At 40.4% G+C, this 18,637-nt stretch overlaps 1 protein-coding gene across 11 annotated transcripts in view; it reads left to right on the top strand.

Annotated features, from left to right (window-relative positions):
- Nucleotides 1-18,637, top strand: part of TSC1 (TSC complex subunit 1) — a 64,749-nt gene that overhangs the window by 41,443 nt on the left and 4,669 nt on the right. For 10 of the 11 annotated variants that reach the window (XM_038374421.2, XM_043498799.1, XM_043498795.1 and 7 more), the window contains 8 exons: nucleotides 3,351-3,927; nucleotides 9,408-9,451; nucleotides 11,903-12,069; nucleotides 13,041-13,223; nucleotides 13,582-13,692; nucleotides 15,506-15,628; nucleotides 17,743-17,930; nucleotides 18,276-18,437. In XM_038374421.2, coding sequence (XP_038230349.1) covers nucleotides 3,351-3,927; nucleotides 9,408-9,451; nucleotides 11,903-12,069; nucleotides 13,041-13,223; nucleotides 13,582-13,692; nucleotides 15,506-15,628; nucleotides 17,743-17,930; nucleotides 18,276-18,437 — 1,555 coding nt within the window. Of the gene's footprint in view, nucleotides 1-3,350; nucleotides 3,928-9,407; nucleotides 9,452-11,902; nucleotides 12,070-13,040; nucleotides 13,224-13,581; nucleotides 13,693-15,505; nucleotides 15,629-17,742; nucleotides 17,931-18,275; nucleotides 18,438-18,589; nucleotides 18,621-18,637 lie in introns of all 11 variants that reach the window. The other variant, XM_043498801.1, reaches the window with a different exon arrangement.

The following is an 18,637-nucleotide window of genomic DNA, read 5'->3' as shown; positions in this document are numbered from 1 at the left end:
ATTCTATTGACTTCAGTGGATTTTAGATCAGGCACTTATAGTATCTCTTTTCGCTCGCCTTTAAGATTTTTTTTTTCCAAAATTTTATAGTTTTTAATATCTACAGGTTAACTTTCCTTTTTTCCATCCCTGTTCTATTAGTTTTCTGATATTCTGTAAAACAGCATAATATCTGTATTTTCTAGATCCATAAACAGGGATAGCCATTATTTTAAAAAAAAAAAGTTGCAATACCCCTAAGTATTCCTTTGAAAAATTATTACATCCTAAAGTCTGTACTTATTTCCAGTATTCGCAACAGCCTTTTTTCCCCACAAGTAAAAAATCCAAATTCTGTATTAGGAAGTAGTTAGCAGAAAAGGAAAATGACTTCCTTTCTGTCAAAATTTCTAAAATCAAACTTGTAGGAGGATAAGCAAATATTTGATTTTTGTATAAAAATAGACCCACCCCCCCCACTTGCTATGTGGAAAATTCACCCTTATGCAGAGGACTATTGCAAGGTTTATGTACCACTTAAAACCCTATTTTGAGTATTTGAGTAAGACTGTGGTCAGTTTCATAGTAGTGTCTTAACACACATTGTGTTGATAGGGTGTCCTTCAATATTTTCTTCATATTAGCACTATCGGGGACGATGTAACGCTTTTTCCATATTTAGTATAGTTCGTCTCCCTTTTTCTTACAGATGTATGTGACTCTTTAATTGAGGCCTTTTTTTCCTATGGCTAAACTAAACAATATATTTACAAATTTATCACTCTTCTTTGGAACTTCAATTGACAAGGATTCAAATTAAGTTTAAAAAAAAAACTCTAGAAACAAAGTGCATTAATTTACATCACCAGTTTTGATCATGATTTAAATCAACAAGCAGAAAATATATATATATTTCATCTTTATATTTTTAATTACTTTCCTAATGAAAGGTTGATTCTCATTGGTTGGCAACCATTAAAACATGTTGATTTGTAACTAAAATATAGTCTTTTTACACAGACTTTGGTGCTTCTTTTTGATAACCAGGAGGATACAATATATCTATATACCTATATTTAAGCAATTGTATAGTGTGACAAAGTTCCTGCTCTACCTTGGTGGATCTTGCGCTTATTGGCGGATTTGCTCACCTTAGAGCTTCATGGCAGCCCTCAGCTTGGCTGTTTTTCTGAACCCACAGTCCAGATCGATCCTGTGTCTGACCAGGAGTTGGGGGGAACCCGGGCCCACCCTCTACTCTGGGTTCCAGCCCAGGGCCCTGTGGAATGCAGCTGTCTAGAGAGCCTCCTGGAACAGCTGTGCGACAGCTACAACTCCCTGGGCTACTTCCGCATGGCCTCCTCCCAATACCTTCTTTATCCTCACCATAGGACCTTCCTCCTGGTGTCTGATGATGCTTGTACACCTCAGTGCTCCAACAGTCCACGTTCTCGTTCTCGTTCTCGTTCTCGTTCTCTCTCACTCTCACTCTCACTCTCACTCTCACTCTCACTCTCACTCTCACTCTCACTCTCACTCTCACTCTCAGTTCCTAGTGCCTCTTGCTCCCAGCTCCTCACATGCACACCACAAACTGAAGTGAGCTCCTTTTTAAAACCCAGGTGCCCTGATTAGCCTGCCTTAATTGATTCTAGCAGCTTCTTGATTGGCTGCAGGTGTTCTAATCAGCCTGTCTTAATTGTCTCCAGAAGATTCCTGATTGTTCTGGAACCTTCCCTGTTACTTTACCCAGGGAAAGGGGACCTACTTAGCCTAGGGCTAATGTATCTGCCTTCTATTACTCTCCTATAGCCATCTGGCCCGACCCTGTCACAATAGCTTAACTTACCTTTATTTGGTTTCTTAATTTTCACATTTTTTATTGTTAAGAAATGCATCATTCACCATTTTCTATTTACTGAACTGATTTTTTTTATTTGTAAATTGTGTAAAGTGCTATTTAGATAGAAATTCAAATTCAGTTAAAATGCATAAAAATAACTTTTTTTTTTATTCAATTAAAACTACTGTAAATGTGCTGGATACATTTAAAAAAAACTTATCAAAACATGCTTTGCATTTAAAACTAACAGTTTTATTAAATGAAGTATTATCTCTAGTTAATGAATTGAACTGATGATTTCTGGTCAGTGTCTTTCAAGATTTTAGAATGAATAGATCTCGTTTTTTCATACCTAGTTTTTATTCATAGATTGGAAGAGGAAAACAAGCTTTCCTGCTTTATTCAACTAGTTCATTTCAGTGTTAAGAAATTGATTGGAAGCTGAAAAACTGAAATGAAGAAAAGATTCTCTCTACACCTGCAAAAGAGGCTACTGCTGTCAAAAGCTGGTTTAGCACTTACACAAACTCTGGTTCCAAGTTTTTATCCAGTGACTTTCACTATTATTCAGTGGTTTGACTTCTTCCTAAAACTTAGCAGCAAATATGAACTGCTGAATATTTTTTGTATTTGATTAAAATGATTGTAATTTGTAATAAGTTTAGGCCTTAAAAGAAATTGTCAATTTTAAATTAAATTTTAGGTATTTAACAAAATTTTAAAAACTTCTGATTTAAATAAACCAATTTTTAAATGACAGGTTTCAGAGTAGCAGCCATGCTAGCCTGTGTCCGCAAAAAAACCAGGAGTACTTGTGGCACCTTAGAGACTAACAAATTTATTAGAGCATAAGCTTTCGTGGGCTACAGCTCACTTCATCGGCTGCATAGAATGGAACATATAGTAAGAAGATAGATAGATAGATATACACGTACAGAGAAGGTGGAAGTTGCCATACAAACTGTAAGAGGCTAATTAATTAAGATGAGCTATTATCAGCATAAATGTTTTTAGTTGGTGTTTTTATTCACCCTATATAGAAAGGCTGATTTATTTTATTTGCTTTATTTCTAGCTTTACTCACAAGCTAGCTTTTCCAATTTAATAAAACCTACTCTTATTTGTATTATCTTAATCGTGGTAAATAATTTAAATCCTATTGTGCATATTCCCAAATACTTAGTCTGGTCTATTTCAATTTTTGAAAAATTTTCCCAAAGTTTTAAGAACTCCAATTACACTTTGAAAAATTCATCTCTCTGACATAAAGCCATGAGTTAATTTACATCCCTCAGTTTTGATAGTGTACCCTGTTCTAATTTTACATTAAGAAAGTTTACAGGATTTGTATCCCAGGTTACAAAGAGCAAGCCTGAGTGTGTACCAGGTAAAATGATGTCTAAATGTTCACAGAGTTGGTTTGGGGGCATTCTATAAAGGGTGAAAGATGGATTGTCTTAACGCAGCACCAAACTTATTTTTTTAAAGCTTTTTTGCCTATTAACTGCCTTTCCTTTTTTTTCCTCAGATGCAATATCAAAAGAGATCTCTGAGATCACTACAGCAGATGCTGAGCCCGTGGTGCCTAGGGGAGGATTTGACTCTCCTTTTTACCGCACAAGTGAGAGTCTACCAGCCTCTCAAAGGAAGCCCCATTCAGTAGCCTCCAGTGTTCAAGGACATAGTCTGAACTCTGAACCGTTAGCCTCGTCTCAGGACAAATCTGGGCTTGAGGGTGTGCAAGACACACCTAAACAAACATTTACTCCCATTGACAGACCCTGTGGAGCCTCTGATGAAAGCCCTGCTGGTAACAGGGTAGGCCAATCCTCTATGGAGACCAGTATCCTCACTCCCAGCCCTTGCAAAGTATCAGCACAGAGAAGAATGGGGTTTGGGAGCGGGCAGCGTCCCTCATATGAGCACCTTTTTGAGGTTGCATTACCAAAGACTGCCTACCTCTTTGTTAGCAAGAAGACTGAGGAACTGCGAAAGAAAGTCAAGGGAAACCAGGAAGAAGACTGCACATCCTCCACCTCTCCAATGGAAGTACTGGATAGACTGATACAGCAAGGAGCAGATGCACATACCAAGGAGCTCAACAAGTAAGTGCCTACAGACCTTGCTCTGCAAACACTTGGTTACCACTTCATTATTCCTTTCCTTGTCAGTTCATATATTAATAGCTGTACCTAAAAGGCTGCCTTGTTTGGAAACCAAGAAGCACTGCAGACATGGCTCTGTAGTCCTTGTATTGAAAGTGCAGAATTGCTTCATGTTACGTCACCTCTTCAGAGGTTCCTAGCTGGACATGCATGAGTTCTTGAAAGTGAACTTTCTAGCCAGAAAGATAGCTTAACATTTATCTGTATAAATAAATGTGTTTATGAAGGTAGAAATTACCACATCTGAGGTGGAAGTCAAACTCAAACAGCTTAATGGGACTAAATCAGGCGGCCCAGATAATCTCCATCCTAGAATATTAAAGGAACTGGCACATGAAATTGCAAGCTCAATAACAAGGATTTTTAATGAATCTGTAAACTCAAAGGTCATACTCTGGAGAATTGCTAATATAGTTCCTATTTTTAATAAAGGGGAAAAAGTGATCCAGGAAACAACAAGCCTGTTAGTTTGACCTCAATTGTATGCAAGGTCTTGGAACAAATTTTGAAAAAGAAAGTAGTTAAGGACATAGAGGTGAATGGTAATTGGGATAAAATACGACATGGTTTTACAAAAGGTAGATCGTGCCAAACTAACCTGATCTCCTCCTTTGAGAAGAAAAGGAGTACTTGTGGCACCTTAGAGACTAACAAATTTATTTGAGCATAAGCTTTCATGAGCTACGGCTCACTTCATAGGTGCATCCGATGAAGTGAGCTGTAGCTCACGAAAGCTTATGCTCAAATAAATTTGTTAGTCTAAGGTGCCACAAGTACTCCTTTTCTTTTTGCGAATACAGACTAACACGGCTGCTACTCTGAATCCTTTGAGAAGATAACTGATCTTTTAGACAAAGGAAATGCAGTAGATCTAATCTACCTGGATTTCTGTAAGGCATCTGATATAGTTCCACATGGGAAATTATTAGCCAAATTGGAGCAGATGGGGATTAATATGAGAATTGAAAGGTGGAGAAGAAATTGGTACAATGGGTCATACTGAAAGGTGAACTGTCAGGCTGGAGGGAGGTTACGAGTGGAATTTCTCAGGGATTGGTTTTGGGATCAATCTTATTAAACATTTTTATTACTGACTTTGGTTTTAAAAAAAAAAAGTGTGTGCTAATAAAATTTGCGGTTGACACGAAGTTGGGAGGTATTGCCAGTACAGAGGAGGACCCAAAATATCATAGAAGAAGATCTGGATAACTTTATAAACAGGAGTAATAGAAATTGGATGAAATTTAGTAGAGCAAAATGCAAGGTCATGCATTTAGGGATCAACAACAAGAATTTTTGCTATAAGCTGGGGACTTATCGGGTCAAAGTGACAGAGGAAGAGAGAGACCTGGGTGTATTGATCACAGGATGACTATGAGCTGTCAGTGTGATGCAGTTGTGAAAAATACTAATGCAATCCTAGGATGCATCAGGCGAGGTATTTCCAGTAGAGACAGGGAAGTGTTAGTACCATTATACCAGGCACTGGTCAGATCATGTCTGGAATATTGTGTGCAGTTCTAGTGTCCCATGTTTAAGAAAGATAAATTCAAATTGGAACAGATGCAGAGAAAGGTTATTAGGATGATCTGAGGAATGGAAAATCTACCTTATAAAAGGAGACCCAAAGAGCTTGGCTTGTTTAGCCTAACCAAAAGATGGCTGAGGGGAAATATGATTGCTTTCTATTAATACATCAGAGTAATAAATACCAGGAAAGGGGAGGAGTTATTTAAGTTAAGCACGAATGTGGACACAAGAACAAATGGCTATAACCTGGCCACCAACAAGTTTCGGCTCAAAATTAGGCAAAGGTTTCTAATCATCAGAGGAGTGAAGTTCTGGAACTGCCTTCCAAGTGGAGCACTGCTGGGCAAAAAACCTACCTGGCTTCAAGACTGAGCTTGATAAATTTGTGGAGGGGATGATATGAGGAGATTACCTACAATGGCATGTGGCCCATTGGCTATCATCAGTAGCAAAAAAAAAACAAACCAAAAAAAAACAAAAAAACCCCAACTGTTGGAGATGGGGAGAGCTCCGAGTTACTATAGAGAATTCTTTCCCGGGTATCTGCCTGGCGAGTCTTTCCCACATGCTCAGGGTCTAACTGACTGCCATATTTGGGGTTGGGAGGAATTTCTCCCTGGGTCAGTTGGCAGATACCCTGTGGGTTTTTTCCTTCCTCTGCAGCATGGGGCATAAGGCACTTGCAGGTTTAAACTAGTGTAAATGGTAAATTCTCTGTAAGGTAAATCTTTAAACCATGATTTGAGGTTCTGGGTCTATTTCAGGAGTTGGTGGGTGAGGTTCTGTGACCTGCCATGTGCAGGAGGTCAGACTAGATGATCACGATGATTCCTTCTGACCTTAAAGTCTAGGGGATCTGTGAATAACCTACGGACTCTTGCTGCCTTTGCTGATGGAGCTCAGCTGTGCTGCTAAACCTGATGGTGAGGAAGTGGAGGACTATTGGCTGCCTCTCTCTCTAATGTGGCTTAGATGCTTGTCTGAGACACAGTTAGGTTGAGATAAGTCAGGTTATGTCGACCTAATAATATCAGTGTACACACTGCAGCCTTGTCCCGCCGATATAAAAGTGCCCTTCTACACTGACATAATAACTCACCCTATGCCTCTCAGGGAGGTGTTTTGTTGGGGTTGTTAGGGCAATGCAGTTTCTGTGTAGACACTGCTATTGGCTGTCTTGTCAATTTCAGGGCTCCATGCTGCCTGAGCCTGGCTCCCCACTTAGGGAGCTGAGAAGCTCGAGCGGCTGCTTCTACTCCCAGCGGAGAGCCAAGAACCCTAGGGGGTGGCTGGTCCCCCTGCTCCTGGTGGGGAGCTGCGTGGAACTGAGGTTCTGGCTCTCAGCCCCCCCTCCCTCCTCCCACCCCCTTCCCCACACACAGTACCCCTCTTCAGGTGGTGGAACCAGTCCTAGGGAGGATGTGCATCACTGACAGAAGGAGGGTAATGTGGACATATGTCAATTTAAAGTCTGTAGTGTAGACATGCCCTTAGATAAAGTTGTTCATGAGGGCAGAGTTAAGTGTCCAGTAATAGAGCGAAGTCTAGTGGCAAGGAGAAGCATAGCAATTCCTTCCCCCAGTGTGAAAGTCAGGAACTGGAAAAACTTGTTTGGGCCAAGGTGTAAGACAGGAGATTCATATATGGATGCCTCCATGTCTGTTTTCATTTCCTATTATGCACTCCCTTCATCTCCTTATCCTACTTCCTGCTTCTTCCCTTTCTCAAGCTGCTTTTTACACTTGGGACAGTCTCTCTCTTTCTGTGTACCAAACATCCTTTCTATCTTTCAAATTCCTCCTTAAAGCCCACTTCTTGCAGTGATCTTTACACCCTCTTACCTGAATTATTCTTGAGTATGGTGTTTCGTTAGTTAGATTGCAAAGCCTTAGGGACAGGGGCTGTATTTCAATCTGCCTTGTAAAGTGTTCACTTACAGCATATAGAACATAAGAATGGCCATACTGGGTCAGACCAAAGGTCCATCCAGCCAAGCATCCTGTCTACTGACAGTGGCCAACACCAAGTGCCCCAGAGTGAGCCTAACAGGTGTGAAAGAAAACAGAGTCTTCACTCTTAGATTGGTTGCAGCAAGTCAGAGACAGTCTTTATTCTCTAGCAATTGCAAGGTGGGAGAGGGTACACACAGACAGGGATTCCCCCTTCCTTGGCAGGTCTCTCAAAGGAAAAACAATTATGGCAAGCATTTATACCTTTTGTTATATACAATAATAATCAACAGCTGCATTTTGTTTATACATATTCCTTCCTGATATCTTATTTTTCTCCACAATTTCTGCTATAGTCTGCATTCCATTCTTATCTTAAAGCAAGGTCCCTTGTAGTTTTCCCATCCGATTCACACAAACCCTGCTTCTACAAATCTCGCGTTATTAGGGTTAAGGTTAGCCTATTTCTTGCTCTGTCTCTTAAACTAAAATAACTGTACACAAATCCTCTTTTCCCTTTCACACTTCCACACAGGTAATGATCAAGTGATCTCTGTCCTGTCATCCAACTCCACCCTCTGACAAACGGAGGCTGGGGACACCATTCCTTACCCATCCTGGCTAATAGCCATTCATGGACTTAACCTCCATGAATTTATCCCGTTCTCTTTTAAACTCTGTTATAGTCCTAGTCTTCACAACCTCCTCAGGCAAGGAGTTCCACAGGTTGACTGTGCGCTGAGTGAAGAAGAACATCCTTTTCTTTGTTTGAAACCTGCTGCCCATTAATTTCATTTGGTGGCCCCTAGTTCTTATATTATGGGAACAAGTAAATAATTTTTCCTTATTCACTTTCTCCACACCACTCATGATTTTATAGACCTCTATCCTATCCCCTCTTAGTCTCCTCTTTTCCAAGCTGAAAAGTCCTAACCTTTTTAATCTCTCCTCATATGGGACCCGTTCCAAACCCCTAATTGTTTTAGTTGCCCTTTTTCTGAACCTTTTCTAATGCCAATATATCTTCTTTGAGATGAGGGGACCACATCTGTACGCAATATTCAAGATGCGGGCGTACCATGGATTTATATAAGGGCCATAAGATATTCTCCGTCGTCTTCTCTATCCCTTTTTTAATGATTCCTAACATCCCATTTGCTTTTTTTGACTGCCACTGCACACTGCGTGGATGTCTTCAGAGAACTATCCACGATGACTCCAAGATCTTTGTCCTGATTAGCTGTAGCTAAATTAGTCCCTATCATATTGTATGTATAGTTGGGGTTATTTTTTTCAGTGTGCATTACTTTACATTTATCCACGTTTAAATTTCATTTCCCATTTTGTTGCCCAATCACTTAGTTTTGTGAGATCTTTTTGAAGTTCTTCATAGTCTGCTTTTGGTCTTAACTATCTTGAGCAGTTTAATATCGTCTGCAAACTTTGCCACCTCACTGTTTACCTCTTTGCCACCTCAATGTTTTCCCCTTTCTCAAGATCATTTATGAATATGTTGAATAGGATTGGTCCTAGGACTGACCCTGGGGGAACACCACTAGTTACCCCTCTCCATTCTGAAAATTTACCATTTATTCCTACCCTTTGTTCCCTGTCTTTTAACCAGTTCTCAGTCCATGAAAGGATCTTCCCTCTTATCCCATGACAACTTAATTTACATAGAGCCTTTGGTGCGGGACCTTGTCAAAGGCTTTCTGGAAATCTAAGTACGCTGTGTCCACTGGATCCCCCTGTCCACATGTTTGTTGACCCCCTCAAAGAACTCTAATAGATTAGTAAGGCATGATCTCCCTTTACAGAAACCATGTTGACTTTTGCGCAACAATTTGTTCTTTACTGTTGTTTCAACTAATTTGCCCAGTACTGACGTTAGACTTATCGGTCTGTAACTGTAAACTGTTAATACTGTGTTTTTATTTTCAGATTGCCTCTGCCAAGCAAATCTGCTGACTGGACTCACTTTGGAGGTAAACAAGTTTTTCTTGATTTAGGACCATAAATGTAGTCCGTAATCAGTAAAAATACATTTCTTTGTATTTTCTACTTGGTTTACTTAAATGATGGACTGCGTATTTGGCTTCTTTCTTTTCACCTGCTGCAGTTGGATGGTGACCGTCATTAAGATAGGTTTCAGAGTAGCAGCCGTGTTAGTCTGTATTCGCAAAAAGAAAAGGAGTATTTGTGGCACCGATGCCACATTTCATTTCGTGAGCATCTGATGAAGTGAGCTGTAGCTCACGAAAGCTTATGCTCAAATAACTTTGTTAGTCTCTAAGGTGCCCCAAATACTCCTTTTCTTTTTGGGTCATTAGGATGTAGTTTATCTGCTTAGCAAATGATGCACCTTTGTGTTTCAACATTACAAGTTTCTTTTTCTTTGGAAAGTGGTGGTTGCCTTTCCTGCAGAACCAAAAATATTGCTATGTGCTTTTTTTTCCATTAGATAGATTGCAGTGGTACTCATGCCCATTATCAAATCTGCAGTTGCATGTATTGGCCTTCTTCAAAGGGACGCTGACTCTCTCTTATGGGTTTGTTTTTATGGCTACCTATGCAGAAACAAATACTACTCAGGTGAATGGCCCTTCAGTTTTAAAGCTGAATTCCACCTGGTTTAAAGACCTACTTAAATATTCCCCCCGCTCCACCCCCAGCTGATCATAACTCAGAGAGCCTAAAACTGAAATCTTTCCTCACCATTTTAACATATATCTCACAGTTTTGTCATCTTAGGCTTCCTTTTTACTTCCATGTTGGTGATATTTACTCCTCTGGGGAGATTTTAAAAAATGAGCCAGTTGAAAAATCAATATAACTATGAGGCAGAAGGGTTTTAGAACAGAAGTCATTTTTGGACACATTGGTCTGGTTCCCTTAATTCAAATATGTCCCACCTCTTTCTTCACCTGAGCCATCTGGAAGCTCCACTTAAGTCATCATTGACTTAAGCACAGTTTTGTCAATCAAAAATCTACTCTGTACACTGTTAGAAAACTTTTCAGTGTTGCCTGTGCTTAGGAATGCCTTTAGATAAATCTGTCCTACTAAGGTAGGATGGTGAAATAACAGAGGAGTGTGAAAGTGGCCTGTCTTAAAATCTTTCCCATGGCTTTTTGGAAGACATCCTCTCCTGAAATATTTAAAACTGACAAAAAGAAAAGGAGTACTTGTGGCACCTTAGAGACTAACAAATTTATTTGAGCATAAGCTTTCGTGAGCTACAGCTGAAGTGAGCTGTAGCTCACGAAAACTTACGCTCAAATAAATTTGTTAGCCTCTAAGGTGCCACAAGTACTCCTTTTCTTTTTGCGAATACAGACTAACACGGCTGCTATTCTGAAACCTGTTAAAACTGACATTTTTAGATGGCTTGAGGCTAATCTCAATCTTATCACTTTTAGATGGTGCAGTAAAAGCCATGTCCTACAATTTCTCAATACGCGTTCCTAGAAATAATCATGTAGGCCACAAGCATAGCACTCATGAGCAACCTGTTTATGAGTGACAAAAACATGTAATGTAGGAGAAAACGTTGGTAGGGAAACAGATTTCAGTTTCAGGCTTCAAATGGTGGTGTGTGGGTTTTTTTGTTTGTTTTGTTTGTTTGTTTTGTTTGTTTTTTAAAATATAATTATGAAGGCTGTATAGGTTGGAGGAATGAGCCACAGGCTTAGAAATTGGAAGGTCCTAAATTCTAATTCTGGTTCTGTCACTGATTTGCTGTGTAACTTTGTGCAAATTAGTTCTTTCAGATTCTGTGGGTAAAATTTTCAAAAGTGTCTTAGGTAGCACTGGAAGTCAGTGGAACTTGGGTAGCTTAGGCTAGGTCTACACGGCAAAGAAAAAAATGTGGAGCCCAGTCTCAGAATCCAGGTCAGTTGGCTTGGCTGCAGGGTTAAAAATAGCAGTATAGACAGGCTAGAGCCTGGCTCTGAAATTTGTCAAGGGGGGGAGGGTCTTAGACCCCAGGCTCCAGCCTGAGGGGGAATGTCTGTACTGCTATTTTTAGCCTGGCAGCCTGAGCCCTGTAAGTCCAAGTCAGTTGACCCAGGCTCTGAGCTGGTGCCGTCAGTTTTTTACATAGACATAATCTCACTCACGCTTTCTAAAGTATCTAAGCCATTTAAACATTCAAGAAAACTTTACACCCACCTGTAAAATATAGATAATAAATTGGTACCTATGAACTGTGGGTATGATGAAGATTCAAGACTGTATAAAGTTTTGAACATGTAAAGTTTTGTGCTAACTATTGATACCTTTATTTAAATTCCTAATTTTTTCCATTCAGTTTTGAAGTTTAAAAAATAACCCTGGAAAAGTAGAATGGGCCTGAAAGAGGATGCAAGTTTGAATGTATGTAATAGAATCAAATATATTTAGCAGTAACCTCTGCTCTGTCATTTAACTCTGTCTAGGTTCTCCCCCTTCAGATGAGATTCACACCCTGCGTAACCAGCTGCTTTTGCTACACAACCAGTTATTGTATGAGCGCTTCAAAAGGCAACAACATGCCCTTCGGAACCGGCGACTCTTGCGGAAAGTGATCAAAGCAACAGCGCTGGAGGAACATAATGCTGCCATGGTAAGCAAGGATTTAAGAGTTGTGCATGCCAGGAAGTGCTACCAATACATCACTATCAAATCTATGAATACCTGCCCCAGACAACATCTACTATAGTATCATAGAACTTTGAAATCTTTTAAAGTATTTATTTTTGAAGTTTTTCTTGTTTTCTTGAACACTCCAGTTTTTGTGGAATGGATTGTGGATAATTTTGATGCAGTGTGATTAGTTGAAACTGGAAATTTACAATAAAGGGCATTGAACTGAACACATACATGAAGAAGCCAGCTGGCTTAAATAACTGCCAAACTTAGCTTAGAAAGACGTTGTGATTTAACAGTTAATGTTGTGCTTGCTTAACATTTGGGCAGTCTTAGCAATAGGCTAGTAACCTTAAGTTTCCTGAAGAAGTACATACTTTCCATTTGAGGAGGAAGAATGCTGACAGAAAGCTAAGTATTTCAAGTGTGTTCTCTCTTTCAGAGTCTCTGAATCTGGCCCTAATTAGTGATGGAAACTTAGTTGTGTGGAGTCTATGTGAAATAACTTTAATCTTGTTTGAATTCTTAAGTCCATGTTATAAAAGCTGCCATGTAAATTGGGATCTTTATTGCAGTCACAGCAAAGAGGCTAAGAACTAAGTCATTATTGGAAATGGAACTACCTTCTCTTCCCTGAGGCTGTCCCTTTAGGTCACCACTGGAGCATGGGATGATGTGGAGGAACATACATAACTGTTGACCATATTTCATGGATGTAACTTCAGTTTCCAGTATGTTCAGCCTGACACCTTTAACCATTTTTTTAATCAACTTTTTATATGAGAAACATACTAAAGTGCTGTAACATAGCCAAGTTTGAAGACAGTGCTATTAGTGGGTTTTGGTTTTGATCCTTTATTTGGTGGTTGACTTGAGGCAGTGGTCTCTGATGTACTAGTTGAAATAGCAAATTTGGTCATCTGACTTTTGATATATGGTTCCGGACAGAAAGATCAGCTGAAACTACAGGAGAAAGATATCCAGTCCTTGAAGCTTAGTCTGCAGAAAGAGCACGCCAGGTACCACCAGTTTCAGGAAGAGCATGATAATATAGTGGCTCAGCTTCACACCCAGATCCGACAGCTGCAACATGACAGGGAAGAATTCTACAACCAGAGCCAGGAATTGCAGGTATGAAACATAGCATGGAAAAGCTATAGTGAATAGATAACGTAGCTTTAAAAATAACCCCCCTAATTATCTGGCTCTTAAGTATATTAAACCTCTCACTTCAATCCATATAAGATAACATGCAGTTAAAAATTCATCTAACTAATGTGATTCCATTCTTTGTGGCTTTGTTTTATTTTGCTTTGAAATGGCAAATTGCGTGTCTCTCACTTGTCTGTAGATGATCATTTTTAGTGTTTAGTCTGTAACTGCTGATTATGCTGGGTCGGGGAATGCTGGCCTTCCTGCCAAATATGTATTTTGCTAGGTTTGTGGTACAGTTTCAGAAACTTAAGCCTCTTGCTCTCTATTTAAACAGACCAAGCTGAAGGACTGTAGAAATATGATTGCAGATTTGAGGGTAGAATTAAAGAAAGCCAACAATAAGGTGTGTCACACAGAGTTGCTTCTCAGCCAAGTTTCTCAGAAGGTAAGATTCCCCTTATGGCCCTTTTGTTATGTCCTTTTTTGCTAGTACCCATTTTCAAATTTCTCTTCGTTCCTCATAAGGCCTCTATTACTTCGGGTAAGCTGCTCCTCATACCACACCGAGTTCCATGGTATTGATTGTAAATGAGTGAGAACAGAAAGAGTATGAAAAATGTTATGCTGAAGAAATTAAATTTGTGTGGTCCTGATACTTCTGAAATCTTGCTCCTCATTTTGGGTCTCTGGCCCACATTTGGAATTTCACAGATTGAGCAATATTACTCCTGAGGGCATTCTGTGCCAAAAATATAAAAATTCTGCACACGGTATTTAAAAATTCTGCAAATTTTATTTGTCAAATAAATATGGAGGCTCCAGCTTGGCATTGGGAAGCACAGGCCACTGGCTGCACAGAGGTGGGAGATCACTGTGCAGCTCTTCTTTGTCCCCCTTCCCCTCCCCCCGCCAGGACATAGACTCAGCGGTGAGGCCGCATCCAACCCTGACACAGCGCAAGGACCAGGCCTGTCCCAGAAACACCCCAGGGCCCTGCCCATCCATGCCAGGTGTGGGCAGGAAGGATCCAAGTGTGGAGGGGCTTAAAGGTGGGGAGATCCAAGTATGGGTTGAGAGGGTTCTGTGTGGGGCAATCTGGGTGTGGGTGACTCGGTGTGGTATCTGGCTGTGGGGATGATCTGGATGCACAGGGGCTTGTTGGAGGTGGGATTCTGGCTGCAACAGTAATGGGACTCTGCAGGGGGGTCCAGGTGAAGGTGGTTTGGGCTCAGCGGGGGGGATCTAGGGGGGATGACTCAGTGGGGGTCCAGATGCTGGGAGAGTGGGGGTCCAGGTGCAGCTGGTTGGGCATCGATGCAGTGGGAATCTGGTGGTGGGTGGCTTGTCAGGGTGGTCCAGGTTCAGGGGGCGTGGGGCTCAGCAGGCGGGTTCTGAGTGCGGGTGGGTGAGGCTTGGCAGGAGGGTCTGAGTATGAGGGGATCTGGATGCACGTGGGTTGGGCGGATTGGGGAACAGCTCCCTGTACAGGGATTCCTCCCCCTGCAGCTGAGGAGCAATGGCTTTAGGAAGCGGAGGGTGGGAGGAGGAGTTTGCAGAGCTTCCTGCAACTGGGGAAGAAATGTGGGGGTCGGTCTGACCCAACCTGGGATGCCATGCAGGGGAAAAGGAAATCCCATCCTCCCCAGCCCAGCCAGGACTAGCAGCTGAGGCTAGCGCAGGGTAGGAGCCACCAGTCAGGTCTTCCCCAGTCCTGCCCTCTGCCCCACAGTGACTTACCTCTCTGCTGGCCGCCCTGGGCACCCAAAACATATTGTTGGGGAGGGTCTCATGACTGCTCTTGTGGCTTCCCTATGCTTTCCCATCAGAAAGTCATTTTACTGTGGGGAAGTAAAGAAATCTGTGAGGGACATAAATTCTGCGCATGCGCAGTGGCACAGAATTCTCCCAGGAGTAATTAATAATGTGCTTGGATTAAAGCTTTCTGTATGTTAAAGAGCCCCTGTCAGAAGCTAAAGGGACTTCACATATAAATGGAGAAGCTGTTACCTTATTTGAAGCAAATTGAGGGGTTAAGTTAACTAAATGCTGCATTTGTCTCATGGGATGTCTCAATTTACCAGAAGCAACTTTGAGTAACATCCATTCACTTGTCATAATTGTCTGCTACTTTCCCTAGGCACCATGGTTTGATTTTCCTTTTTCTTTTCAGTAAAAAATACCCCCCAACTGTAGTGCAGGTCAGGTGTGACACTTAGATTAAATTGTTCACTGCGGACTCTTCTTTTTTTTTTTTAAAGCTTTCCAACAGCGAGTCAGTCCAGCAACAGATGGAGTTCTTGAATAGGCAACTTCTGGTTCTTGGGGAGGTCAATGAGCTGTACTTGGAACAGCTGCAGCACAAGCATGCAGACACAACGAAGGTACAGTATGTGGGTCACAGGCAAGGCTTTTCTGGAAAGATTTGCCTTAGGATCATCATCAAGTTCAGTAGTGGCTTTTCAGTGAAGAAGGAAACTCTCTGTAAATCAGCAAACAAACAGACATAGATGTTTGCATCCAGTTTCAAAGCAAATGAAGGAATATACTACTGTGATTTATCTTTCAGTGAGAGCTTTTGTATTAGTCATCCCAGGCTATCCAGTCTGTCTTCAAATAGCTTCTTGGATGGCATAGTTTTTTCTAGGTAAATAATGGTTTTTACTGCACCAGGAAAAACTAGTTCATCGCAGTTGAAGGCATTTTCTATTTTAAAAATTGTTTGTTTAATGCAGACCACATTACACTTAGGTTTAGTTATACATTCAGATTGTTACATAATGCAGTAGATGCATAGATCAATTTAGAATTGCACAAATAAAAAGTAAAAGTGCAGTGGACGTAATACTAATATATGTAATTATACTGAACATTGGAATGACTGTACATTTTGGCTTGGTATTTTCTCAAGGAAGTTATTCATGTCATGACTCATTTCAGTTTTCAGTATTATATAAATAAAAGTCGAAAACATTATATGAAAACGACAGTAATGCAGAGTTGTAGGCTTGAAGCATTGAGCAATCAGAAGCATGAGAGTTGCACATTACCAGTCCATTTGGCCATGCAGCAAAAGACCAACTTTGATATAGTAGATAGACTGAGCTTGTTCCTCAGTTTTGAATGGGTGTATCCAAAGGTTGAAAAGATTTGTTCTCTGCTTGCTGAACTTACTGGATGTGGATGCAGTTATTTTTCTCAGTTTAAACTGGGTTTAACCTGGTATTTACCAGTGTCCTGGCATAAACTAGCTTTTCCTGGAAAATTGCCAACCCTTAATAGGTTCAGTGACCTTGGAAACTTACATTTCTATCACCCTGGAGCAGAAATCCATATCGAATATAATTTTCTAGGTGAAGATAAAAAGAGAATCTGCTCCTTGAGATATTGCATGGGAATGCGCTTAGTGTTAATACAGTAGGTCTCAGCATGCAGAAGTAGTGCCATGTCACTTCAACATTTGTCACCAAAAGTGCTTATCTCGTGCTCCTTGCTTCTTTTTTTTGTAATATTTCTAAGGACCATATGATTTTATTACCCCTGCTCAGGGAAACATTTTTGTACCAATAGGGCAAGTGGCATTTACAGCACAATGTACCTGCTTTTACATGAGAGACAGCAACCAGTAAAAGTGAACTGTAAAGTCAAAAAAGTGCCCTTTTTGGCACTTTGAGGGCCACATTTCAAAGAAATTGAAAATTATCCATTCTAATCTGATACAAGACTGACCAGCCTTACCCCTATTGGAAAGGGCTTAAGAAAGGAACACTGATGTGCTAATAAATTCTGGTCATGTGGAGCTATATTCATGGTAATTTAGTATCCCTGATGCATTCACAAGTTCTCCAATTCTGCATCTCTTTTTGGACACCTTGCTTTGTTTCATCTTGCATAGAAATTATGATATCTGTAACTGTATGCACACGTATAAATACTACAAACATATAGGAATCCTGTCCCTATTAAAGCTCTATTTAAAACCTTTCTTCCCCAGTGAAATCCTGAGAAAACAGATTTAGACTCTTCAAAGCAAAAGGGCATGGGATGGGTCTACTGTTGTAGATATTTTACTATATCTGACCAAAGTTTAGCCTTTTACTTGTAAAAAGAAAAGGAGTACTTGTGGCACCTTAGAGACTAACAAATTTATTAGAGCATAAGCTTTCGTGAGCTACAGCTCACTTCATCGGATGCATTTGGTGGAAAAAACAGAGGGGAGATTTATATACGCACACAGAGAACATGAAACAATGGGTTCATGTTCTCTGTGTGTGTATATAAATCTCTCCTCTGTTTTTTCCACCAAATGCATCCGATGAAGTGAGCTGTAGCTCACGAAAGCTTATGCTCTAATAAATTTGTTAGTCTCTAAGGTGCCACAAGTACTCCTTTTTCTTTTTGTGAATACAGACTAACACGGCTGCTACTCTGAAACCTTTTACTTGTGCGACACTAACTGGTATATTGCTCAATAACACAGAATACCCCTCTTTTTCAGGAAGTGGAAATGATGCAGGCTGCTTTTCGGAAAGAACTGGAGAAAGCAAAATTCTGTGTTCAACAGCAAAGCCAGAGGCTTGATGCCTCCCAAAAGCGGATAGTTGAACTGGAGTCTCAGCTTTCTAAGAAAGATCACCTGTTACTGGAGCAAAAGAAATATCTGGAGGATGTCAAAATCCAAGCAAGGTTGGGATTTCAACTTCAGTAACTAATACTAACTTACATTATAGATAAAGTTGTTTGCCATGTTGATGTAGCTGTAGGTCCCAGGATATTAGAGAAATAAGGTGGGTGAAGTAATATGTTTTATTGGACCAACTTCTATTGGTGCAAGAGACAAGCTTACACGGAGCTCTTCTTCAGGACCTGAAGAAGCATGTGTAAGCTTAGAAAAAAGCTAGTCTCTTTCACCAATAGAAGTTGGTGCAATAAAATATATTATGTTATAAATAAAGTTCAAAAAATGTATTGGCAGATGGGTTATACTTTGAGAAATTTAAATTGGTAGTAATGTGTTCTTTGTATGTTCAGAGGCCAGTTGCAAGCGGTAGAGAGCAGATACAAAGCCCAGAAAAGAATTACACAAGCATTTGAGCTGGAGATTTTAGATCTGTATGGCCGATCGGAGAAGGATAGCCTATTGAAAAAACTTGATGATGAAAAAACAGAAGCAGCTGAAGCAGCAGAAGAAAGGTAAGGACAATATTACAAAACTTGGTGAGTGACTTGCAAGCTGCTTGAGGTAAACCTCCCTTAGTAATGTTTAGCATTCAGTGTCTGCCATCCTTAAGTATCCAAGTACTTTACTCACCTTTGTGAAGCATCAGTTTTTCTCATTCTTACAGGTGGTGAAACTGAGATGAGTGGCTTGTCCAAGTAACCCCGTGAGTCAG

The sequence above is a fragment of the Dermochelys coriacea genome, chromosome 16, assembly GCF_009764565.3.
Source record: "Dermochelys coriacea isolate rDerCor1 chromosome 16, rDerCor1.pri.v4, whole genome shotgun sequence".
In the NCBI taxonomy this organism is placed as follows: Eukaryota; Metazoa; Chordata; order Testudines; family Dermochelyidae; genus Dermochelys; species Dermochelys coriacea.
Note: the sequence above shows the minus strand (reverse complement) of the source record. Positions and strands in the feature narration are given on the sequence as shown.